The sequence below is a fragment of the Aedes albopictus genome, chromosome 2 (assembly GCF_035046485.1).
Source record: "Aedes albopictus strain Foshan chromosome 2, AalbF5, whole genome shotgun sequence".
NCBI classification, from domain to species: Eukaryota; Metazoa; Arthropoda; class Insecta; order Diptera; family Culicidae; genus Aedes; species Aedes albopictus.
The window spans coordinates 49,185,867-49,212,401 of NC_085137.1; the positions used below are offsets into that span (position 1 = coordinate 49,185,867).

At 43.3% G+C, this 26,535-nt stretch overlaps 1 protein-coding gene across 4 annotated transcripts in view; it reads left to right on the forward strand.

Annotated features, from left to right (window-relative positions):
• LOC109409124 (nipped-B protein) overlaps positions 1-26,535 on the forward strand; it is a 104,381-nt gene that overhangs the window by 30,525 nt on the left and 47,321 nt on the right. For 3 of the 4 annotated variants that reach the window (XM_062849663.1, XM_029871224.2, XM_062849664.1), the window contains exons 5-17: positions 1,833-5,147; positions 5,211-5,405; positions 5,464-5,556; positions 5,723-6,016; positions 6,464-6,639; positions 6,704-6,879; positions 6,955-7,230; positions 7,292-7,527; positions 7,591-7,742; positions 7,809-8,119; positions 8,195-8,360; positions 16,346-16,523; positions 16,588-18,878. In XM_062849663.1, coding sequence (XP_062705647.1) covers positions 1,833-5,147; positions 5,211-5,405; positions 5,464-5,556; positions 5,723-6,016; positions 6,464-6,639; positions 6,704-6,879; positions 6,955-7,230; positions 7,292-7,527; positions 7,591-7,742; positions 7,809-8,119; positions 8,195-8,360; positions 16,346-16,523; positions 16,588-17,019 — 6,000 coding nt within the window. In that variant the 3' untranslated portion in view covers positions 17,020-18,878. Of the gene's footprint in view, positions 1-1,832; positions 5,148-5,210; positions 5,406-5,463; positions 5,557-5,722; positions 6,017-6,463; positions 6,640-6,703; positions 6,880-6,954; positions 7,231-7,291; positions 7,528-7,590; positions 7,743-7,808; positions 8,120-8,194; positions 8,361-16,345; positions 16,524-16,587; positions 18,879-26,535 lie in introns of those variants that run through there. The other variant, XM_062849665.1, reaches the window with a different exon arrangement.

Consider the following 26,535-nt stretch of genomic DNA (forward strand, 5'->3'; position numbering starts at 1 on the left):
GAGAGGGATTCCATTGGAATCCTGAGAGGGATTCCCTCGGAATTCTGAGAGGGAGTCCCTCGCTATCCTGAGAGGGATTCCCTCAGAATCCTGAGAGGGATTCACTCGGATTCCTGAGAGGAATTCCCTCAGAATCATAAAGAGATTCCTACAGAGTTCTGAGAAGAATTCCCTCAAAATCCTGAAAGGGATTCTCTCAGAATTATGAGAGGGATTTCCTCAGAATCCTGAATGGGATTCCCTCAGAGTCCTGAATGGGATTCCCTCAGAATCCTGAGAGGTATTCCCTCAGAATCCTGAATGGGATTCCCTTAGAATCCTGAATGGGATTCCCTCAGAATCCTGTGACGGATTCCCTCAGAATACTGAGAGAGATTCCCTCAGAATCCTGAGAGGGATTCCCTCAGAATCCTGACAGGGATTCCCTCAGAATCCTGAGAGAGATTCCCACAAAATCCTGAGAGGGATTCTCTCAGAACCATAAAGGGATTCCCTCAGAATCTTGAGAGGGATTCCCTCAGAATCCTGAGAGGGATTCCCTCAGAATCCTGAGGGGAATTCTCTCGGAGTCCTGAGAGGGATTCCCTGAGAATCCTGAGAGGGATTCCCTGAGAATCCTGAGAGGGATTCCCTCAGAATCCTGAGAGGGATTCCCTCAGAATCCTGAGAAGGGATTCCCTCGGAATCCTGAGAGGGATTCCCTTAGAATCCTGAATGGGATTCCCTCAGAATCCTGTGAGGGATTCCCTCAGAATACTGAGAGAGATTCCCTCAGAATCCTGAGAGGGATTCCCTCAGAATCCTGAGAGGGATTCTCTCAGAATCCTGAGAGAGATTCCCACAAAATCCTGAGAGGGATTCTCTCAGAACCATGAAAGGGATTCCCTCAGAATCTTGAGAGGGATTCCCTCAGAATCCTGAGAGGGATTCCCTCAGAATCCTGAGAGGGATTCCCTCAGAATCCTGGGAGGGATTCCCTCGGATTCATGAGGGGAATTCTCTCGGAATCCTGAGAGGCATTCCCTGAGAATCCTGAGAGGGATTCCCTGAGAATCCTGAGAGGGATTCCCTCAGAATCCTGAGAGGGATTCCCTCAGAATCCTGAGAAGGATTCCCTCGGAATCCTGAGAGGGATTCCCTCGGAATCCTGAGAGGGATACCCTCAGAATCCTGAGAGGGATTCCCTCAGAATCCTGAGAGGGATTCCCTCAGAATCCTGAGAGGGATTCCCTCAGAATCCTGAGAGGGATTCCCTCGGAATCCTGAGAGGGATTCCCTCGGAATCCTGAGAGGGATTCCCTCGGAATCCTGAGAGGGATACCCTCGGAATCCTGAGAGGGATTCCCTCAGAATCCTGAGAGGGATTCCCTCAGAATCCTGAGAGAGATTCCCACAAAATCCTGAGAGGGATTCTCTCAGAACCATGAAAGGGATTCCCTCAGAATCTTGAGAGGGATTCCCTCAGAATCCTGAGAGGGATTCCCTCAGAATCCTGGGAGGGATTCCCTCAGAATCCTGAGAGGGATTCCCTCAGAATCCTGAGAGGGATTCCCTCAGAATCCTGAGAGGGATTCCCTCAGAATCCTGAGAGGGATTCCCTCAGAATCCTGAGAGGGATTCCCTCAGAATCCTGAGAGGGATTCCCTCAGAATCTTGAGAGGGATTCCCTCTTAGTCCTGAGAGGGATTCCCTTAGAATCTTGAGAGGGATTCCCTCTTAGTCCTGAGAGGGATTCCCTCTCAGTCCTGAGAGGGATTCCATTAGAATCTTGTGAGGGACTCAAACATTTTCTGTTGTGCACTGCAATCGATTAAAACTTTTTCTTATTTTAGGCAATATACCAACAACACCAGACTGTCTCCCCGCAACAACAATCGCATCAGAATGTGATAAACTTGAACAACAACCTAAACAGTGCCTCCACGACAGTCCAACACAACCAGCACGTCACGACCAACCACGTTCAACCACTACAACAACAACAACAACGTACACCGCTGCCAGCACCGAAGCAACAATCCCAAACGGCAACGATCAACGAGCAATCTCAGCTAAAGAATGGAAACACGACCGCCGTGAACAACCATCAGCCGTATCCCCGGTCGCAGGTGCCCACTCAACAAACGCCACAACAACAACAACAACACAACGTCAATCACGTTATCAAAACGCCAGAAGCTGCACCACGCAACAGCGAATACCTCCAGCAGCAGCAGAGCAAAAATCTGGACGCTCGAGGGCGTCCGTCACCGGCTCAGGGTACGACGGCACCGGAAACCGATCCCACCCAAACCAGTCTGCGGAAGCAACAAGAACACCAGCAAGCTCAGGCAGCTACTCCTCCTGTTCAGCGAATAAACCAACCAACGCCGATGTCCACTCCACCCAATAAACCGCGTCCACCGGGTGGCGTTCCACCGGGAGGTACACAAACAAGTACCCCTCCTTCAGGACCCAGGCCGATATCGGTGGCGGGAGCATTGCAACGGGCGACCATGAATGCACCAAAACTTGCCGCGACCACACCAACACCGGTAACGTCGATCGCTGTTTCTGGAGCCCTAATGAAAACGCCCACGACCACCACCACATCAGCTCCGACAACGCCATCCAGTGTAAGCCAGCAACCAATGCCGCAACCGGTCCAACAGGCCAATCAAACCCCAGTGAAAAAGCCGCAAAAAGTGAATCTTAAGAAACTGTGTCGGATGGTCAGCATGGGTGAGGTGGATTCTCTGAGTTTGAAAAAGTGTTCGGTTCGATTGGAAAAACTGAGTGAAGATCATATGACCATGATGCAGGAAGATCTCAAGAAGTTCTCTCAGGCTGAACCCAAACTGGCGATGCGGTTGGGATTGGTTAAAAAGAGCGCCGAAATGATCTTCAGCAAAATGAAGGAAGACGAACGAAGGTACACCGGTTTGCTAGCGAAACGGAAGGCTCAGGAGGATGCAATGAATCCGGAAGATATGTTCAGTAAGCCAAAGCTCAGGAAGGTGGAGAAGATGGTGATACCGGTGGTGAAGAAACTGTCCAAGGAAGAACTGATGAATACGAACACCTACCAGAGGTTTATGTCGATCATGGGCAAGATATTCGATCAGCTGGACGAAACGGAGGCACCAAATTTGGACGAAGCGGACGAGCAGTTCGAGTGCATTCCAACAAGCATGCTCAGCAGTATTAGTTCGGAAGCCGCGAAACTGAAGGCGCGCAATGCCATCGATGCCATTCCGGAGAACAAGCTGACGTTGTTGATTACCTATGCGATGCGGTCGGTGCATTCGGCAAAAAATCTAAGTGGGACGGAATTGCAGGACGATCTGGTCGGCGACGAGTGCATTGAGAAGATTTTGAATGCCATGGAAGCAGCTCTGTTGATTTGTTCGATCTACACCTGCAAGAGCACCAAGTTCTTGCAGGAGGATAACATCGACGCGATCATCAAGTTTGTGCAGTTCCAACTGCGAGAAACAGTATTCCCTTCGTATGATCCGGTGTACTCGGTCGAGACGAAGAAAAAAACCGATGGGAAAAAGTCGAAAAAGATGCCCAGCTATCAACAGAAAGGTCTCTCGGTGCTGTACACGAAAATCGTAGAGCTAGGCAAACAGCTGGTAACCATGTTCGAGAAGTTTCACTTTGTTGATACGATCGTAATACATGCTTCGGCATTGGGCGTTGAACCGTTCTTCGTAGATAACATCGAAACGTTGCAGTTTGTCTGTCTCGACCTGGTAACGTCCATTTTCCAGAACGAAAAGTATTCTCACCACCGACGGAACATTGTTGCGGACATTCTTTCGTCGATCGATCGTCTTCCGCACTCGAAACGCAATCTCCGCCCATACAAGCTGGTCAACAACGCCGGAAACATCCAAATGATGACGGCTCTCGTACTACAGTTGATTCAGTGTGCCGTAGTTTTACCGGAAGCCATGGGCGATAGCAATCCGAAGAAAGCGAACAACGAAATCGTTAACAGCAGTAATCCCAAATCGGCTGATCTCTACATCATCGGGAAGTACGACACGGCATTGAGCATTGGGGGTAACTTTCTGGCAACCTTCCTGGACAAATGTAAGAGCCGGTCGAGCGAAACGGATTTCCGTCCTCTATTCGAGAACTTTATACACGATCTTCTAACTACCGTCAACAAACCGGAGTGGCCAGCATCGGAACTGCTGCTGAGTCTACTGGGAACGATGCTGGTCAAGAAGATGTCCGACAAAGGCGTGGAGCAGTCCATTCGGGTAGTTTCCCTCGAATACCTTGGCATTGTGGCCGCTCGGCTACGGAAAGACACCGTAGAGTCCCGATGCAAGGTCCGAACGATGGATTCCTTGATCAAGTACATCAAAATCGAACAAGAGAAGGAAGGCGACGAGTATAAGCAGAATTCCAAGTTTCAGTTAGACGAAGAGGAGGAACGAACCGAATTCCTGGAAAAGATTCTACTGGACTTCCTGGCGGCAAACGCTCAGGAGGGAAACATCGTGTGGAACCATGCGAGGCACTTCTACATCACACAATGGTACCGGGACATCATCCAGCGGAAGAAAAACATCGCCGCCGGCGAGAAAGGATATGCCTCCCGGAAAAAGCAGGCGAAACGACGAAAAAAGTATACCAGCGAATCGGAAAACTCGGATGGTGGGGGAATCGATTCCGATATCGAAGAAGTCAAAACCGGCGTGGATCAGGAACTGAACAGTGAGATTTTCCGGCTGCTGGACACTCGGAAAGCAACCTACCTGTCTCAGATCTGTCCCTTCGGCGACAAAAATGCCGGAATAAGCGAAATCAAAACCTACATCGATTACGGAAACGCCAACCTGATCGCGCAGTACTTGGCCAGCAAGCGATCGTTTTCGCAAAGTTTCGACAAATATCTGCAGAAAATCATCCTAGTCGTGCGGGAACCGGTCGTCGCGATACGAACCCGGGCGATGAAGTGTTTGGGCAACATCGTCGAGGTGGACCAGATGGTGTTGGCGCGAAAGGACATGCAGATGGGCGTCCACCAGAAATTACTGGATACGGCTATTTCTGTGCGGGAAGCAGCGGTGGATCTGGTGGGAAAGTACATCCTTTCCGATCCGGACCTGATCGATCAGTATTACGATATGATTTCTACGCGGATATTGGTGCGTTGATAGGGTTTGTTTCTTCGTGCGATGTACAATGACTCAATTGATACTTTCTTTCAGGATACGGGAGTTTCGGTAAGAAAACGGGTAATCAAAATTCTACGGGACATCTGCATCGAGTATCCGGAGCAGGAGAAGATCCCGGACATTTGCGTCAAAATGATTCGGCGGGTCAACGACGAGGAGGGCATTCAAAAGCTGGTCATGGACGTATTCATGACGATGTGGTTCCATCCGTGCAATCCTAATGATAAGGTGCATCTGATAAATGAGAATAGAAATAATGATGATTATAATCGAGGTTTATTTGCAGGCGGCAATGGATAGAAAAATTACTCAAATAATCGATGTGGTTTGCTCATCCCATGAGACTGGCACTCAGGGCTTCGACGCGCTACTCAAATCGGTAAGTATTAAAACAAAACAAACATTCTTACCAACAGCTTTGTTGTTCTCCGGTTCATTAACTAGCGGAACAAGTTAAAGATTTTTATACAGAGTTTGGTCGTAACAGAAGTTTGGAACTGTTGTAAATGATAACCTGTAAACACTCCGTTTTGCCTTCCCAACAGATTTTTGAACCAAAAGAAAACAAAGAAGATTCAAAAGCCAAGAAGGAAATCCCCAAAACGCTGATCAAAGCCTGCCAGCAGATAGTGGACGGCTTGGTGGACGCAACCATGAAGCTGGAGAGCTCGGAAAACAAGAAACTGGTTGGTTGCATAACGGCGCTACATCTTTTCTCGAAAATTCAACCGCAGCTACTGGTGAACCACGCGATGACCCTGGAACCGTATCTGAACATACGGTGCCAGAATGCCATCAACTACAAGTTCATCAGTAGTGTGGCGGAGATTCTGGAACAGGTAGGTGGTGGTTTAGACCCAGCGACGAAAGGTGGACATACAGAAATACAATTCGCTCTCACTTGTAGTAATTGGGCACAAACGCGGGTGTGTTATGGATTGGCATCTAAGCCGAAAGAGAGATGGTTCGTGAAAAAAGGAATACTCATAGTTTGTACTCGGGTTAGGTTTGGCTTACTATTACGCAGAATTATTACCTGTTCTGTGGCTTAGTTGGCTAACGCGCCGGTGTAGCGAATACGGAGTCGTGTGTTCGAATCTCAACATAACGCGCTTTTTTTGACAAATTTATCTCTCAATTTGTATATTCTGTGCCTTCTAACTACAAGTTTTTTCTGTATGTTTATGACTAACCAACAAATCTGGTAAATACCAGTAAAGGGCAACATATATCAGTGTACGAAAGGTGAAATTTCAGAAAACCGGAAATGTTCTCTTCCGTTGTAGGTGGTGCCCTTGATGGAACATCCCAGCGAGATTTTCCTTGCCGATCTCGAATCGCATCTAATGATGCTCATCGTGACGCAGAGTCAAGCAGTGGTGCTGAGTTGTGTGTCCTGTCTGTCGGCGGTTGTAAATAAAATTACCAAGAATTACACATTAATACGAGACTGTTTTTCGAAGTAAGTCTGAACCTAGAGGATTGTATCACTCGAATCGTAACTGTTCTTATTGATCTATTTCCAGATTTTACTATAAGGGATTAGTATCTAGTAAAGAGAAGTTAATCTCCGATCCGTCGATCCCAATAGAGCAACTGTATAGGCCCCAGTTTAGGCGAAGTATTTATACGGTAGGATTAATCATGCGGTATTTTGACTTCAAGCAGCCAGATGTTTACGGCGGTGAAGACGACGCACAAGGTAATTTGATTCTGATCGATAAAGTGCCATTCCATCTTAGTGTAAGCTTTTTAAACATATTTTTTTTACGAACAGGAGCGCTACCGGCCAATATCTGCGAGGATGTGTACAGTACGTTGGCATTTTTTCTGTCGTGTAGTCATAGTGAGATTTGCAAAGAAACGCTACTGTCGATGGGCAATTTCTGTGTGAAAAACTACGAATATCTGACGAAGCAGGAACTGCGGGATTACTACAACTACCTGCTCACGCAGGACACCGTACTGACCGAGATGAAAATTGTCGTCCTGAAGAACATTCTAATGTATCTGACCGAGGAGGAGAACAAGATGGTTCGCAACGACAAAGAATGTAAGATAAAATAAACTTTTCTCTTTTCTTACTTATTGCATACTTTGTTTACTCGCCACAGGGGCCAAGCAATCACAAACCGAAGATTTGAAAGAGATGGGCGATGTGTCGTCCGGTATGGCGAGTAGGGTGATTCAGATCTATCTGAAGGAGATCCTGCGGAGTTTCCTGCACCGGGACACCGGCGTACGAATGTGGGCAATGCGGGTGGTGGAGATTGTGCTGCGGCAGGGTCTGGTACATCCAGTACAAATAGTTCCTTTCCTAATATGTTTAAGTACGGACCCAGAAAGAGAGGTAAGCGACGAAACCATCGGATTCTTTGTCCAAATTACAAACGTGCTTCATTCGTTCACACAGGTTGCACATAGTGCAGATCGTCATCTCCAGGAGATTGACAAGCAGTACCCGGGCTTTGTAAATATGAAATCTCACGCCGGTTTGCAGTACTCGTACGAATTGCAAGTCTTGTTACAGAAACTAGACGACAGTAGTATAGTTAGAGGATATAGGTACGGCAAACTCATCTATATTTCCATGACTTTCCATGCTTATTCTCGTACATCCTTCCACGACAGAATCAAAGACCCGCAAGAGCCACCGAGTGCGCTAAACGGTTTCCTGTACACTTTGCTGCGCAATACCAAACCCCAGCGGAGGGCGCTCGTTCAGTCCATTACCAAACAGTTCGACGACGGGAAGATCTCACTGCAGCAGATGCTCTACCTGGCGGACAATCTGGCCTACTTTCCGTACATGGTGCAGGACGAGCCGCTGTACATAATCCATCATATTGATGTGCTGATATCCGTCACCGGTACCAATCTGTTGGCTACCTTTCGCGAGGGATTGAAACCTCCGCCTGGTGCGGAGAACAACCCGGACCAGCGTAAGTAGATCTTGGCAGTTTAGAAAAAACGGATAGAAGAGAAACTTACATAAAACACGATTGGTTTCTTTGCAGCACCGAATCCACTGGAAGATGACGACGACGATGACCAGGATGTGATTCTCAGTCGACTACCAGAGGACACCACGGAACTGCAGAACTGCATAACCTCGGCGCAGGGATGCATGCTTTTACTAATACTCAAGCAGCATTTGAAGGATATCTATGGTATTACAGATTGGTGAGTACAAACTATTGATCTTCTACTGATCAGTAAGCTTAATCAGGTGTGCTATTGGTCAGCTTAACAGCTGCAAAGCTGTTTTGACAAAAACCACATCCAGATCAGTTCGAAACCAAACCAACCCGTACTTATCCGATATAGTGAGTACACTAGAAGCTTTGGCGTTCAGTTCTACACACATGTAGTATGAAAATCTGACGCAAGAGCGTGAGTGAGAAACATGGCGATTCCTAACTAACATTTATTGTGAATGTAAACGTCAACAAAGCGTCCTCAATACGGTTTGATGCTGAGTTACTGTGTTATATGGACGCATAGAAGCAAGCCCTATACCACTGAATCTGGCGAACTTAACCTACATTTATCTACTATGCGAGCAGCTTCTATGCCACCAAGTCATAGCTCTTTTCTCGACTCCTATGTAATTACTAACTGGATAACATATTGAGAAGGCGCTTTTTCAGCCTTTTCACAGTTGTTAAATAATAGTTATACAGCATCCCCAAATTTATCGATTAAATACAATTAGGTTATGGATACCGTGATGGAATACATGTGCAACTGTAGTTAACTTTAAAATTGCTTTTAAAATTGAACAATTTAAGTACTTGCCGCTACTTGGAATCGAACTCCCGATCTCCGTATCCACTGGTCCCGATGATGGCCTCGTTGCCACACTGCTATGTATATATAAATAGCATCGAAAATAGTTCGTTTTGTTTTACTTCAGCTTCTTCCTGCAAAAGCTTGTGAAACGTCAAACGCAATAATGTTTTCATTGCACAAGCTGTGTGGTTACAGTTCCGAAGCAGCGATCAACCGATCCGGTATGTCCATCGGGCTCAGGCAAGAAATTAAAGTTAAATTAACTTAATATTAAAACCTTAACCCTTTCTTTCCCACAAGGTTTTTTGACATTTAAAAATAGATAAAATAGTTCCTAAACAAATCACTAGAACAAAAGATGTATAGTTTTACTCCAAAATATCGTTAGAAATGAAAAATTTGATATTTGAGGTGGATCACCTGTGATCCATTGGGAAGATAGATGCACTGAAGGCACATATATAAATTTAGTTGTTTATTTGTATGTTGCTTTTTTTTCAAACTATATATTTATAAATCGTCTATTGCACCTTTAATTAATCTCCAAATTCTTATCTAGCCCATCTGTAAAACTTAATGAAACTTGTCGAACTTCTTGCAATTATCATAAGCAGTTATTCGGACATGGTTCGCTTCAAATCTTTGGATTCACTCCTCGTACCATATAAACCCTCCTGGATTCATCTGCGACTTATTGCCGGCGCTAAATAGATTACATTATATGAAATAATGACATTTTTACATGAAACACTATTAGTAATATTACTAATGGCAAATGTCTTGGATGTAAACAAACATTTTAACAAGGAACAAGTTAGATCAAGAAGGATAAAAATGTCGATATGTTCCCAATGGATCACTGATGATCCACATGTTTGTTCATAAAAATTAGTGTTTTATCGTCAACTTGTTTGTGAAACGGTATTTTATTGTGCTAATATACATACTGTAGGGCATGCTAGTATTTTTTTCCGTTGAAAATAATGTTCATGTTTCGGAATATTGAATATTCAAATATTGTTTGAATTAACATAGAAAAAATACCGACTTTCGCTAAATCATTTAGCTCTAGAACAAAAACGAGCAGAAAGATTTTCACCAAACTTGGCATAATAGTTCATTAAACATATACAAACATCTGACGAAAAAATGGAAATGATCTAACTAATACTGTGTTTGTATGAACAGTGCAAAGTAGTGGATCACCTGTGCTACCATGGGTAAGAGAGGGTTAAAATACAAAACTAATTAAAAAACACATTAATTTAAACAATAATCACTTTAAAACATTCACCGATCAAAAGACTGATGCCCAAAAACGATTTTCGTCAAAAATAATCGAATAAAAACTGCACAATCAAATCGGCTGGTTGTCAGCCGAACTGACAGAACACGTTACGACAAGACTTGGCCAGTATAGTCTTTCAGTAGACTGCCAACCCTGGTGAAAAGAAGAAGATGAAGAAGCTGTGTGGTTGCGCCAACAGGTTTTTGACACAGCTTCTAGCTGAAAGAGTGTTCATTAAACAGTTACGAAGCGCTGCTGTTTTGTGTTTTGGCAACATCACAAAACGTACTGTTTAAAAGCAGCTGTTTTATTGGTTGGGACTCTTATTCGAATAGCACATCTTCCGACAAATCTTCCGAAGTTGAATTGAAGTGCAATAAAAGCAACTCAAATAATTTCTCAACACAGAGATGGATAACTGTAAAGCATTTGTGTAGTAGCTATAATGCCACTTAAAGTTTGTTTTGACAATAATCTTCACATCTGACAAACCGTGTTTGTATACAAACAGTTTCTTTATTACAGCTTCTAGCTGTAATGATATCGCATAACGGCCTTTAAAGCGCTGCTGATGTGGATTTGCCAATATTACGAATTGTACCGTATGATAGCAGCTGTTGTGTTTTTGGTGAGGACTCCTATTCGATTTGTTCAAGTTTTCACATCTTCCGGGAAATCTCCCGAGGTTGGAATAGAATCAAGTGAAGGCAGCCCCATTGACAAGTGATTGATTTCTGAACTCCGAGTTTGGTAGCTGTATGGTGCTTGTTTTGCAGTCGTGTATTAGCTTATGATTTATATTTGACTAGCTTTCCTTTTATTCAGCGTTGACTGCTTCAATTCGATGGTTACACAACAGAAAGCAAATGACTGAAGCTTATAGCACTGAAAATGTTAGGTGGGTTTTGACAAACAACTGCTTTTTAACTGGACTTTGGCCCAGTAGTTATCGAGCGCTCGGTTAAAAAGCAGTTCAGTTAAACAGCAGTCAGTTATCGAGCGGATGCTGTACCTCGTGGAATCCTTTCCAGGGTTTCTCACAAAATTCATTCCGTATTTTTCATGCCGTTTTTCTTGGTATTTCGTTTTCAATTTTTTTCCAATTTCTTTCCAGTATTCTTTCCTGGATTCCTGAATTCCGACCGATTTCTCCTGGAGCTTTTCTCGGGATGCTACAGAATTTCTTCCCGGTATTGCTCCGAGGGGCTCGAGGGATTTTTTGTTTTATTCAAAGAAATTTGTATAGGATTTCTACCAGAATATATAACGTATTCTTTATAAGAACTCGTATCCATAAAACGAGTACGAGAACCATCAGAGAACCCGCAAGAATTTTTCAAGGAGTTTATCATGAATTTTCTGCAGGAGTAACTGTTCTTCCCGAGATTTCTTCCAAAGTTTTTCTTGTACAGTAGACGTTCGATAACTGCAACATGTTTACGTTTCACGTAGCGAACGAAAATTCGATAACTGCAACGACTGACAGTGTCAACAAGCCGTCAATTGACGTAAAATGAACGAAAAATTCATTCGACTGTTCATTAGGGCTAACATGGCGCACCATTTTGACGTTTGGCGGTGCGATAACTGCAAATTTGTTGCACTTACCGGACTTGCAGTTAAACCGTTTGCACCGACCGAACGTCTACTGTAATATCTTCAAGGAAATTTCTTTCTTCTAGAGTTACTTCCTAGTTTTTTTTTATATCCATCAAAAGAAGAATATTAAAGATGTTGACAAGTCCTAGGCTTGTGCAGTCTCCGCTGTGTGGTCCAATGACCACCCGTATTTATACTACCTTAGGTAGACATAATGAATCATACCTAGATATTTAGGTACAGTCATGAATAGTATTTCATGTAGGTAGATATTCTATGCACACAACCATTAGGTAGACACTACAGTTTTATACAGGAGTTTCAGCTGGGATATATCTTAAAGATTTTCGCGTGGTTTATTTTTAAGTTGAGATTTCTCTAGGAGTTTCCTGAAGGTGGGGCTGGCTCACCGATACTTCCGGTCCGCTTTAGTGCTTTATGCATCATTGTGGCCTGGTGTTGCTCTAGTTTTTCCAACTGTATTGTAAAGCATGAGCGGTGATCCTTGGCATTCTTGTGTAAATTGGGCTAGGTACTCGAAATGTTGATCGAGCACCAATTATTGCTGCCAGATGCAGTGGAAAGTTTGTCTTAATACGTATCAATCGTCTCTGACAAACGAGAAAAACTGACCTCGCTGATTACCTGTCTCTGAGCCAAATTTGGTATAGAGTCTTCAGTTTCCGATTAATCGCTTCATGTTTGATGGAGGTTTTTAATCCAATGGGTTACATAGCCGCTATCCGAATGAAGAGAGTAATGTTCCGCGTAATATATCACAAATCGAAAGAGGTACGGTACATTACGTGGAGCGGATATACTGAATTGGGTACCAGACCAAGTCCCTGCTGGGTGGCGCCAAATAGGTGAGCCATAGACAATAGAATCGTCAATGTCGTAGGGCATAGTATGTGACTATTGTCGAAACAACACTATTTTTGATCATCGTCCAACCAAAATCATAAGCGGCGTCCACTTACACTAAGCGCATAACTATGTTAGGGTCAAGATTAGGATGGAATCATTGGTAAAACATAATATGTAACACTTTTTAGTTTGTGTAGTTAGTTGAACTAGTGTTAACTTTTTATTGGGACATTTTCTGTAGGTTTATTCTGGATTACAATGCATTAGCTGCCCCTTATAACAGTAAACAACATTATTCCTTCTTGATAAAAGATGTATGGACATAGAATTGCCAAACTATACATCTGATCAGACATTTGGGGTAGAGAGTTAAACACTTACGGAAAATAGTTTTTCAATGTCAGACAAACATCACATGAACACAGCTACCAATGTACCAAACCTTCTCTACTGTCTTCTCATTTTGCCGCTTCCTATCCTCAATTGAACTTATCTGGCACTAGTTAGGACTGTCTGTGGGAGATCCGGGTTTCTAATTCTGTGTAGGACTTGTTAAAACGGGATGCTTGATATATACTGCGGACAAATTGGCTGGAAGTACTGAGCAATCACAATTACTGTCGTACTAATCATATTAAATGCATGCTTTTCTACTTACATCCCGAACGTCGCCAACCGGCAAAGAGGACATGACGAAAAAAACGCGAGATGGCCCTAACAAAAACTAGAAAGGCGATGAAAATGGTCACCGATGCAACGATATGGAAACAAAATAGATGAGAAATTATCGACCAAATCATAATCTATGAACATATCACTAAAATGTTCTTTATCATTCTTTCTTTTTCTCGTTTCAGCAACAAAATCGAAACCTTTCTACTATCTCTTCATTTTCTGCCTCTTCCCATCCTATTCCCACATCTTCCTATATCCTCCACCCCATCTATTTAATGTATCTGACACTTGTTGGGACTGGTAACGCCAGCGCCTGCCTGTGGAAGATCCCGGTGTGCTAATTCGGTGTAGGACATGTTAACGGGGGAGGCTTAGTAGGTCCACATCTGCCTACAAGCAGATGGGCTGACAGTTGTCGGCCTGGGTGTGGACTGAGCAATTACAATTTCTCTAGGAGTTTCCTGAAACTTTTCTTAGAAGATTCTTGCCAGTGATGGTTCTGAGATGTCTGTTAGATTTTTTTAAATATTATGAACTTTCTCCTAGGATTTTTTTTTCTGGAGTGTCATCTGGGATTTCTACAGGAACTATTGCTGACATTTCTCATTCAATTCTTCCCGTTATTTATTTCAGAGCCAGTCTGTTCCTAGTAGTTGTACCAGATTCCTTGCAGTGCCACCTAAGTTTTTTTTTCTCTGTTTTATTCCCAGAACTCTATCTAGAATCTTTACCAAAAATTGTCCCGAGATTCTGGCTACTCCTTTATGGATTTCTTAACCAGGTACTTCCAGAGTTCTTGCAAAGATTTTTCACGGATTTTCTTCGGAATCTCTCCCGGAATAACTTACGATATTCCTTATAACACGGTTTCCCAACCTTCGTTTCGCGATCCCCCAACTACTTGCAAGCATGCTGCGATTGTTCTATTAAAAGCGGGGTGACAACCGACTGGGGGTCGTGGGAGCAAAGGTTGGTTCCTCAATGGAAGGAGGAATCCAGCGAGAAACTCTGGAAGCATATCAAAAAACCTCTGGAAGATATATCGGGAGGTACGACAACAGATATCTCGTGAAAACTTCTGCGGAAATCCAGGAAGAAACTCTCGTAGAAATCCCAGGAACAACCCTCAAAAATTTTGAAACATGGTCCTTAATTTTGGGGATAAGTTTGTATTGTTTTTGAAGAGTATTAAACTTTTAGAAAATTTGGTTTATTTTTTTTTTATTATAAACATTCAAAATTTCCCCTGGAAAAACCTGGAAAACTCAGGGATTTTTATTTTGAGTTTTGAGTACACACCCTGTTTGTCATACTCGAAATACACACCCTTCTTTATTATGCCAATAAGTGTCTATTATGGTCTATTATGCCAAATGTCTTTATGCCAAACGACCTTATGCCAAATGACTTTTTGCCAAATGTTTCGCTCTCCTCTTTGGCGTGATGGATCAGCCCTGAGCCCAATTTTCTGCAACGTCCCCACTTCTGATGTTCTGATGGTAGATGGCGTACCAAACGCATTCTTTGCGAATGACACGGCTTATTTTTTCGAACAAAGATCCGCAAATCGTCGTTAATTATGTCCAAGCAGCGAAGAAAAACAAAAGACAATTCACACCGTCTTCAGCCAGAGGCTGCACAGACTGAACACATTACTTATACTAGACAACGGACAACACACAGAACACCCAGTGGCCCAGTGATGAATTTTTCGTTTGACGAAAAGTTTCCACCGACTGGAGCGGGAATCGAACCCACACTCCGAAGCTTACGATACGCCTAGACGACTGCCGCCGCTAACCGCACGGCCACGAAGCCCATGAATGAAGAATTCTAACAAAAGTGGTATATCGAACTGAATGTAGGAAAATTTATGCCGTTCACTAGGAAGCGTGCAGCTAGACGCCTTCCCCGCAGGTCAATCACAGTCAATGGGGAGCGGGACATTTGGCATAAGGTCGTTTGGCATTAGTTCACTTGGTATAATGGACACTTGGCATAACGGTCATTTGGCATAATCGAATTACACCCTTCTTTATTATGCCAAATGACCGTTACGGCAAATGTCTTTATACTAAGTGACCTTATGCCAAACGGCCTTATACCAAATGACAAATGTCCCAAATGGAGGATAACGTGCCTCTGGAGCCGGCCTTCTGATACCTGAAACTTTTTCCCATGGCATACTAGCTAGCGATTTTGGGCATGTGTGAAAAATATGAATGTAGAAAAAATTGCAATGTGCAATGTTTGGCACTGCGCAAAGTTTGGTGCCTACACTTACCTTACCTTACCAATCAGGCTAAGGCCGGGGTGGCCCCTGCTGTACATAGTAACCGTCTCCATTCCACTCGGTCCATGGCTGTTTGTCTCCAGTTCCGCACTCTGCGTAGGGTCCGCAGATCGTCCTCCACTTGGTCGACCCACCTAGCTCGCTGCGCTCCACGTCTTCTTGTACCGGTCGGATGACTCTCGAGAACCATTTTAGTCGGGTTGCTATCCGACATCCTGATGACGTGACCCGCCCACCGTAGCCTCCCGATTTTCGCGGTATGGATGATGGTTGGTTCTCTTAGCAGCTGATGCAGCTCGTGGTTAATTCGCCTTCTCCAAGTCCCGTCTTCCATCTGCACTCCGCCGCCAACTCTCGCGCGTTGGTCCTCTGCACGTAGGGTCCATGTTTCGTGCCCATAGATGACGACCGGTCTAATAAGCGTGCCTACACGGTACATGTGAACTACGTTGAGCAAACGGTTGATCGATCTACCAAAGCGTGGTACTCTCTGTTGAATCGAAGCTGCACATTAAAGCAAGCTGCTGGCAGGTGGTCAAGTGAGTCATCCGGCCTATGTTGTGTTTTTTACTACCACCCTACAGTGTTTTACTTTAACTAGATAACAAACATAGATTATATCGTGCTTAACAAATTCAAACTGTTCAATTTCAGCAAAATTTCTCGATACTCACCATCGGAAGCGGGTAAAATCTACGATAAAACAATGCAGAGGAGATCAAACTCGTTGTTCGATCCCAAGGCTACCATCACGCTGCTGAAGGAGAACCGCCAAACGATGGCAGTCCAGTCGGACGATGACCGAGCAGAGCTCGTGCAACGATATCTGGATGTAAGTTTCTTGCTAGACGATACGTGTTCAACATTTCAACATTCCTTTCCCGTTGTCCCGTTAGTTCAAACAGCTAATGCTGCGGCTCGATCCGGACGATCCCGACCTCCTGGATGAGGATGATCGTGCCCCGCCAAAGAACTCCGAACCGAACTCAACTGTTACCACCCCGGTCAAGCAAGGTGGCGATGCCAATAGTGCGAATCCCGGCGGAGAAAGCACAACGACCACCCCTGTGAGCAACAACGTCGGCGGTGGCAGTGCCGCCACGCCGCACGTCAACAATGTGAACAGTACTGCCACCTCGGCGAGCAGTAATGCCACGTCGGCTGTCGGTACGCGGACGCCGAAATCCTCCACGAGGCCATCGGCGGCAACGACAAACGCTGCCTCCAGCAGGAAAAACCTCCCGTCGCGAAGTGCTCGCAAAAAAAGACGAAAACTGTCCAGCACAGAGGAAGAGGAAAGCGAACCTAGTGATATGGATTACGACTAGAGAGAGAGATAGAAGTAGGTACATCCGCCAGAGAGACATTATTAATCGTTGAATCAGAGATGTGTAAAAATAACAATAGAGTCGAGATACACGTTTAATATATTCATTTGTGGTGTATGAAAAACAATATCAGTGGAGAATGCCGGGAGAGATGATCCCATTATTTACCTTACAAAACAAAATAAAAGCGTCTGTGAATGCACATTTAAGTAGATGATTTGAAGGTGCGCCAATCTTGAAGGTAGCAATAGTGGTACAACCCGTAGTATTGTCCTTTCCTCTAAAAATAAGTGCGAAAGCTGTAGTATCCCATCTACCGAACCACACCCGTCTATAGGAAAGAAACGTAGACTATTTACCTACCAAACCATCCAATTTTGGTATGATCATCTTGAATCAAATGGTTTTAAAAGTGATGAGCATTTCGCAGAAAATAATGAGAAATTTCGTTCTAGTTATTCCGTATCGGATTGCGATGGTCCGCAGTACTAGCTGTGTTCTGATGGTTTCGTGTGGAAAACGTTCTTCTCCGATCTGTTCAAGAGAAACAGTGGGAACTGGACGTATGGCATAATGTCGTTTGACATTATTGGTCTTAAGTCATTTGTCATAATAGTTGTTCGGTATAACATTTTTTATGCCAAATGACCATTATTCTAATTGATCTTTATTTGCGTTTTGCCAAACGACTTTATACCAAATTACACAGACTCGAAAAAATTTGCGCCGCCTGAAATTCCGTGATGTTTGAGCTACTGTTGTAAGAAGTAAGGTATAGAATGTAACAACATTCTATGCGGCGTTGAAGCTTTTCGTCTCAAAGTTCCATAACAAGAAAGTTTGAGAGAGAACGAAATTTATTGGAAAAATTACTGGGCACTTTTCCCAAGTGTCACCTCAAGCAACAAACGTTGGTGTACTCGAAATTACTGAGACGAAGCAGCAGACGATAGGTTCCAAAAATAAGCTCAGCGTCTCTGTCTCTCACAAAAAAATGTTTTGTAAAATGGAAATGTTTTAATTGAAATATTTAAACTTTACTGTGAGTACCGAGAGACTAACGAAACAATATTGATAAAAAAAATCAACAATTTACCGAGAGTGCAAGGCAAACAAATCACCGGGTTCAGTATGAATATTGAACTAAAAGAAATATTTAATTTATTGGTAGCAGCAACGAGCACGTATGAGAAATAACGAAGAGTGAAAGCGTGTGAGATGTAATTTAAATTTTGGAAAATAATCTGCAAAAGAGACTGGCGAAAAATTAATAATATTATTACCATATAAAAGAGATGAAGCATTTGTTTGCTTGAAACTGCGAGTGAGCGCGAGCGTGCTGGTTTCCTGTGTGTAGAAAGGTATGCATCGAGTCAACAATTGTAAATAGTTTGTAAATATAGAGAAAATATGTTCATTTTCCCCCTTTCCGAATGTGAAAATGTTTGACACCCCTCAGTAGGAACGAAGTCTTTTCAAAGAGAAGAGAAACCCAGCAGCAAATTAACGCGAATTTCGGATGAAAAATAAAGAGACAAAAAAAGAGTAAAAAATATGCAAGAGACAACAATGGAAGAGACTTTATTTAAAGTGTTTTTAGATAAATTATTTATACGAAAAAGATGGTGAAAATGATATAAGACACCCACACAAAAAAAAAGTCGAGAAAACTGGAATCCAGATGAATTTGTAATTTAGTTTAGCGCAGTAAGGGAAACAAAACAACACAAAACGAGAATGCGCGGAAAGAAAGTGTATAATCGAAGGATCTTTTTTGTTTTTTTTTTTTTTATTTTAGTAATTTAAATCAAAGTCAAAAAATAATTAAAATACAAAGTGAAACTTGTAGATAATTCAAATTTGTTGCTGTTTGCACTGTTAATGAATCCGAAATCCATGAAGAACGGTTGAGAAAATTTGTACCTATGCAGAAAAGGAAACAGCTGCATCAATTAATTCTCCTGATTCTTATAGATACCTATTGTAATAATGAAGAATGAAGCCTTCACTACAAGACTATTTTCGCATGACCTGTTTAAGGACAAACTTCTTGAAATCCCGCTTCAATTGTGCATCAGAACTTTATACGCACAAATCTCAAGAAGAAAGCTTCAAACAGCAGTGCATTTTATTATTCTGTTCTTGCTCACTTGTAATAAGCTTAAAATAAATTAGACGAATCCATTTTCAGCAAAAATCAGTCTGATTTTCGTGAGTGCCGATCAACGACGAATCAACTCTTTGCCCTGTGGAAGATCCTAGACAAATTTCTGAAGTACAGCTTATAGACTCCGACTTACCACCCGTTCGTTAGTTCAGTGAAAGGGAATACGCTTTGGCAGATAATGTCTGATCGCGCAACCCTTAAAAATCGTAAGGCCCCCTGTATAGTGGCCATCACCAGAGAAAAACGTAAAACTAATTGGACGATTTGTTCAAGTGTATTTTTCAGTATTAATAAAGACGTAGTTCAAAATGGACGCAATCTGTATTGATTCGACGCAAATTAACCGAAAACTAATTCCAACTGAGCTATTCCGATAAACATTTTTGATCCTATCGAACCTGATTCGATTTGGATGGTTTTTCGTGTTGATTTGGGCCGAAATTCTACAAAAAAGTGTGTTTTCTCGAATTTGCACCGTGTGCAAATAGTCTGGCGTTCCGCCATTCGACGCGTCGTTCCTGCTTCGGTTCGTGTTGGCTTGCCGCCTTGCCGTTGTGTGTGTGCGATTGCGAGCCATGTTGTGACGTGCCCGGCGCACGAAGACGAGAGGCGAGTTGTTAATTGAACCTATCGTTTGTTTGATGAGTTGCACCGGTACGATGTCATGCTACACGATATGTTTCCTCTGCAACAACCAGCCATTTCATCAAAGAAGGCTCAGGCTAATTTGATTAGAAAATTGCAGATGTAAATAACAACAAATTGAATTTATTTTAGACACTGCGGCGGCTGAAACAGTTAATTAATTAACCGGAGGAATTGTTGGACCAGTGATCCTAGGACCAGTGCTCATAAGGAATCCTTTAGAAGCTCCTCGTATATTAACGGTGATGAATTCTCCCAAAGGATTTAAAGAGGATTCCTAGCATTTGCCTTGAGATTTCCCCGGGAAAAACTGCAGGAAAAATTCTCAGCTGGAATTACTGAAAGATTTCGAAGTAGAAATTGATGAAAAATTCCTTAGAAAGAAAAAATGTAAGATTCCCTGACATTGCGGGAGCGGTAGTGCTAGAAATTGCCAAAGAATTATTGCAAGTAACTACTGGAGAATTTCTCCGGGTATTACTCAAGCAATTTATTCGCAGATTCTCCTAGCTGAATTCCAGATAACTCCAGGAATTTCTTCTAGGATTCATCAATTATTTCACCGGGGATTCCATCAGGAATTCTCACCGAAAAATCCTCCTGAAACTAATCCGAAGATTCCTACTCCTCCTGGAATTCCTCCGGGTATTCCTCCAGTATATTTTTCGGGGATTCTCGTAGGAATTCCGAATATATTTCCGAAAATTCTTCTAGGAAATCTTGGGATTTATACAGGAATCCCCAGAGAGAAATACCTTCAGGAATTTTACAGGGAATACCAACAGCAATTCTATCGGGGATTTCCGCCAGGGATTCCACAAGGAATTCTTCCGGGGATTCTCCCAGAAATGGATTCCTCCAAGAATTCCGCCGGTGATTCTTCCAGGAATTTCTCTGAAGATTCCACCAGGAAGTTTTTCAGAAATTCCGCTGGAAATTCCTTCGGAGATTCCTCCATGGCTTCCTACAGGGATCCTCCATTGATTATTCCAGGAATTTCTCCGAGGATTCCTCCGGGCATTTCTCTGGAAATTTCTCCAAGAATTCCTTCGGAGATTCCTCCAGGGCTTCCTGCGGGGATTCCTTCAAGGATTCTTCAGGAATTCCTCAGACGACTCTTCCTGCAATTACTCCGGGAGTTCCACTGGTAATTCCAGTAGAGATTCCTCAACGAATTCTACCGGGAATTCCTCCAGGAATTCCACCGGAAACTCTTCCAGGAATTGCACTGGGAATTCCACCAGGCATTCCTCCAGAAATTCTTCCGAAGATTTCTCCGGGGATTTCTACCCGAAATCAACGGACTCCTCCTAGAATTATTTCGAAAATTTCTCCCGGAAATCCTCCTGAATTTTTTTCAGGAACTCCTCTGGGTACCCCTCCAGCATTCTTTTCAGGGATTCTACCGTTAATTTCTCCAGGAATAACTCCAGGAATTCCTCTGGGTATTCCTCCAGCATTTCTTTTTGGTATTCTTCCAGGAATTCCATTGTATAGGACCATAGACTCTAGGAATACATTCGGGGATTTTTTCCATGAATTCCTCTAGCGATTCCTCCAAGAATTTCTCTAGGGCTTCCTTCAGGAATTCTTTTAGCACTAAAACAGCACTTTCACAGAGGATTCCTCCAGAATTCTTTCAGGAATTTCTCCGAGGATTCCACCGGGAGTTCCTCCGAAAATTTCTCTGCAAGTTCCTCCATGAATTCCTTTGGAGATTCTTCCTGGGCTTCCTACGGGGATTCCTTCAAGGATACTTCCAGGAATTCCTCCAATAGGCCATATGAATAGAACTGAGTAATTACGCTTTACTCAGATCCCTGTGAAGGTTCACAGAGATTTGCTCCACGGCTTCACATAGATTTAGTAAAGAGAATATACTCAACTTTATTCATATGACCTAATGGCTCTTCCTGAAATTCCTTCGGTACATGCATTAAAGATTCCTCAAGGAATTCTACCGCGGATTCCTCCAATAAGTCCACCGGTGACTCTTCCAGGAATTTCACTGGGGATTCCACAAAGCATTCCTCCAGAATTTCTCCCGGTCATTCTTCCTAGGATTCCTTCAGGAATATCACCGTGAATTCACCTAGGAATTCCTCCGTAGATTCCTCCTGCATTTCCTCCGTAGATTTTTCCAGAATTCATACGGAGATTCTTCCAGGAATTGCTTCAAGGACTCTTCCTCGAATTCCTCTGGGAATTTCTCAAAAAAAAAAAAAAATACTCCGGGGATTCATCCAGGAATTCCTCCGGTTCTCTTTCAGCAATCTTTTCTAGGATTCTTCCACAAATTTCTCTGGGAATAACTCCAGGAATTTCTCCGCGAATTCCTCCAGAAAATTACCCAAGGATTCCTCCATGAATTTCTCCGGGGATTCCTCCTGGGTTTCCAACCCAGCTATTCCCACCTGGTGTTATTCCCACCGAAGATTCCGAAAACTCATCCTGGATTTTTTTTTCGGGAATTTCTCCAGGAATTCCTTCTGACATTATTCGGGAATTCCTCCAGGGATTCCTCCGGGAATGCCTCCAGGAATTCCGGGAATTCCGCTGTGGATAACTCCAGGAATTCCTACGGGATCTCTTTCTGGAATTCCTCCGGGAATTGCTTCAGCATTTTTTCAGGGATTCTCCCAAAAATTTCTCTGAGGATAACTCCAGGAATTCCAGGAATTTCTCCAGGAATTCATCCGGGAATTTTTCCAGGGTTTTTTATAGGAATTCCTTCGGGTATTCCTACAGCATTTTTTTTTCGGGGATTCTCCCAGAAATTCCACCGAGAATTTCTACAGGAATTCAGCCGAGAACCACTGCAGCAAATGCTTCGGGAATTCCTTAGAGGTTTTCTCTAGAAATTCTTCCGGGGACTCCTCCTGGAATTCCTCCGAGATTTGCTTCAGGATTTTCTCCGGGAATTCTTCCTTGAATTTGTCCTGGAAGTTGTTCAGGAATTCCTCCAGGGATTTGACCAGGAATCCCTTCAGGGATTTTTCCCGGAAATCCTCCATGAAATCCTTCAAGAATTCCTCCATGGATTCCTTCTGGGATTCCTCCTGGAATTTCTCCGGGATGTCCTCCTGGTATACCTCCGGGATTCCTCGGAGGACTTCTCTTGGATTTCCTCCAGGAATTCCTACTACAAATTCCTCCAGCACTTTTATCGGGGATTCTCCCAGAAATTCCTCCGAGGATAACCACAGGAACTCCTACGGGAATTTCTCCAGGAAATTCTACGGAAATTTCTCCGGAAAATCCTCTAGAAATTTCTCTAGGCATTCATCCGGGAGTTTCTCCAGGAATTCCTAATATAATTTCCTCCAGAAATTCCTCCGAGTATTCCTCCAGCATTTTTTCAGGGATTCTCCCAGGAATTCCGCAGTGGATAACTCCAGAAATTCCGCCGGGGATTCCTACAGGAATTCCTCCAGAAATTTCTTCGTGAATTCAGCCTCTAGAAATGCCCTTTGGAATTCTACTATAGATTTTTCCAGGAATTCTTCGGGGTATTCCTCCAGCAGTTTTATTCGAGGATTCTCCCAGGCATTCCGCTGTGTATAACTCCAGGAATTACTCCGGGAATTTCATTTCGAATTTCTCAGGCGATTTCTCCAGGAACTCCTCTTTGGATTTCTTCAGAATTTCTTCTGGGGTTCTATCAGAAAAATCCTTGGAGGAATTTTTGGACAAATCCTCGGTGGGAATTCTTGGAGGTTTCCTCGGTGGGAATTCCTGGAGGAATTCTCGTTGGGAATTCCTGAAGAAATCCCCAGAAGAATCTCTTGTGGGAATTCGTGGATGAATTCCCGGTGGATATTACAAGAGAAATTACATGTATCCACTAGGAAATTTCTGAGGGAATCCTAGTAGCAATTCCTGGTGGAATCTCCGGAGGAATTCCTTTAGTTTTCCTGTGAGTAATCCCCAGCGGAATTTCTTGGAGAAAGCTCGAAAAATTTGCTGGAGGAATATCCGGAAGAAATCCAGGAAAAATCATTAGTAGGAATTTCTGGAGAAATTCGCGGAGGAATTCCAGGAGAAATTCAGGAGGAATTTTATTATATTATAAGGAATCCATGGAAGAATCCCTGATGGATTTCCTGGGAGAATTCCAGCAGAAATTTCTGAAAAAAATCTTCAGTGGGAATTCCTGGAGGAATTCTCATTGAGGACTCGCTGGGAAATTTTTCCAGTAATTTCTTCGGGAAATCCGTAAGGATCTCCTCCTTGGATATCACCAGAAATTCTTCCGGGGATTCCATCTGGAATCCCCAACAAGAATTCCTCGAAATATTCCTGCAGTGGATTCCTCCAAGAATGCCCGTCAAAAATTCCACCAGCAATTCCCAACAGGGGATCCTCCTGGATTTTGTACCGAGGAAACCTCCGAGAACTCCCATCGGGGATTTATCCATGAATTCCTCCGGGATTTTTCCAGGAATTCCCCCGGGGACTCCACTTGGAATTCTTCCGGGAATTTCTCCAGGAATTCCTACTATAGATTCATCCAGAAACTCTTCCGGGAATTCCTCCAGGGATTAATCCGAAGATTCCTCCAGGAATTTCTCCGGGGACACTTTCTGAGATTTTTTTTTGGGATTTTCTCCAGGAATTTCCACGGGGATTCGTCCAGAAATTCTTCTATGGATTTCTCCAGGAACTCTTCAGGAATTCCTCCAAGGATTATTCTGGGTGTAACTCCAGGAACTACTCCTGGAATTTCTCCAAGAATTCCCTTAGGAAGTTCTCCAGGAATTCTTCCAAGGATCCCTCCAAGAGTTTCTTTAGGGATTTTTTTTTTGCAGGAAATCTCAAAGGATTGCTCTGGAAAATTCACCGTAGATGCCACATAAAGTTCCTCTGGGGACATTCCCTAGAAATCCACCGAGAATTTCTCCATGCATTTTCCGAGAGTGCATCTGGGAATTCCTCCGAAAATTCCTCTAGGAATTCCTATTTGGATTCCTCCAGAAACTCTTTAGTTATATCTCCGGAGTTTTTTTTTTTCATAAATCCTTCCATAAATGCTCCAGGAAATCTTCCGAATATTCTTTCAGGAATTCCTCCAGAGATTCTTCCATGGATTCCTCTAGGAACTCCTCCGGGGACTCTTCCTTGATTTTTATCGGGGGTTTATCCGTGGATTCCTGCAGAAATTCTTCAGAGATTTCTCCAAGAATTCCTCCGGGGTTTTCGCTGGGAATTCCTCCAGAAATTCCTCAAGTCATCTTTCGGGGATTATTCTTGGGATTCCTTCAGGAATTTCCCGGAGGATTACTCCAGGAATTTCTTCGGGAAATTTTATAGGAATTTCTGGGGGAATTTCTAAGGGAATTCCTCCGGGGATTCCTCCATGAATTCCTCTAGAGATTCCTTTAGGATTTCCTCCAGGAGTTCTTCCGGAAATTGCTCTGGAGATTCCTCCAAGAATTGCTTCTTAGATTCCTCCAGGAATTCCTTGGAAGATTCCCCCAAGGATTCTTTCAAGAATTACTCCGGTGATTTTTCCAGGAATTCCTCCGGGATTCCTCCAGAAATTTCTTAGAGTATTCCTCCGGGAATTTCCTCGGGTATTTGTCCAGTAATGCCTACTGAGATATCTCCAGGAATTCCACCGAGGACTTTTGTCCTGGAATTTCTCTGGGGATTTCTCCAAAAAACAATCAGATTCCTCCAGGAATTCGTATGGGATTTTCTCCAGGAGTTCTTCCGGGGATTGCTCCAGGAATTGCTCCGGGTTATCTTCCGGAGATTACTCTGAGAATTCCTCCAGGAATATCCCCGGAAAATTTCTCCAGAAATTACTGCAAACAGTTTTCCGGGAATCCTTCTATGGGTATTCCTCCTGAATTGATTCAGGGATTCCTCCAGGAAGTTGTGTAGGGTTTCCTCCAGAACTTCCTCCGGAGATCCCTTCAGAAATTGCTCCAGGGCTTCCTTCAGAGAATCCGCCGGGGATAACTCCGGCGATTCCTTTTAAATTCCCCCGGGGACTTCTCCTGGAGTTCTTCCGGGAATTTCTTCAGAAATTTTCCGGGAATTTCTCTAGAAATTCTTCCGGGAAATTTTCCAGAAACTCCTCTGAGAATTCCTGAAGGAATTTCTGGAAAAATCCTTGGAGGAATTCCTGAAAGAATTTCTGAAGGAATTCCTTGATGAGTCCATAAAGGAATTCTTGGAAGAATTCAAGAAGATTCCTGGAGGAATCCCTTAAAAATTCCTGGAGGAGTCTCTGAAGGAAATTCTGCAGGAATCCATGAAGGAATTCCTGGATGAATCCCTGAAGGAAGTCTTGGAGGAATGTTTGAAGGAATTCCTGGAGGAGTCCCTGAAAGAATTTCGGAAGAATCTCTGATGGAATTCCTAGATGAATCAATGAAGGAATTCTTGAAAAACTTCCTAGAGGAATCCCTGAAGGAATTTCAGGAGCAAACTCTGGAGCAATTCCTGGAGGAATCTCTGTAGTAATTCCTTGATAAATCCCTGAAGGAATTTTTGAAGTAATCCAAGATGGAATTCCTGGAAGAATCTCTGAAAAAAATCCTGGAGGAATACCTGAAGGAATTTCTGGAGGAATCCCTGGAGGAATTCCTGGAGGAATCTCTGTCGGAATTCCTGGAGGAGTCCCTGAAGGAATTTCGGAGGAATCTTCAATGGAATTCCTAGATGAATTCGTGAAGGAATCTTTGAAGGAATTCCTG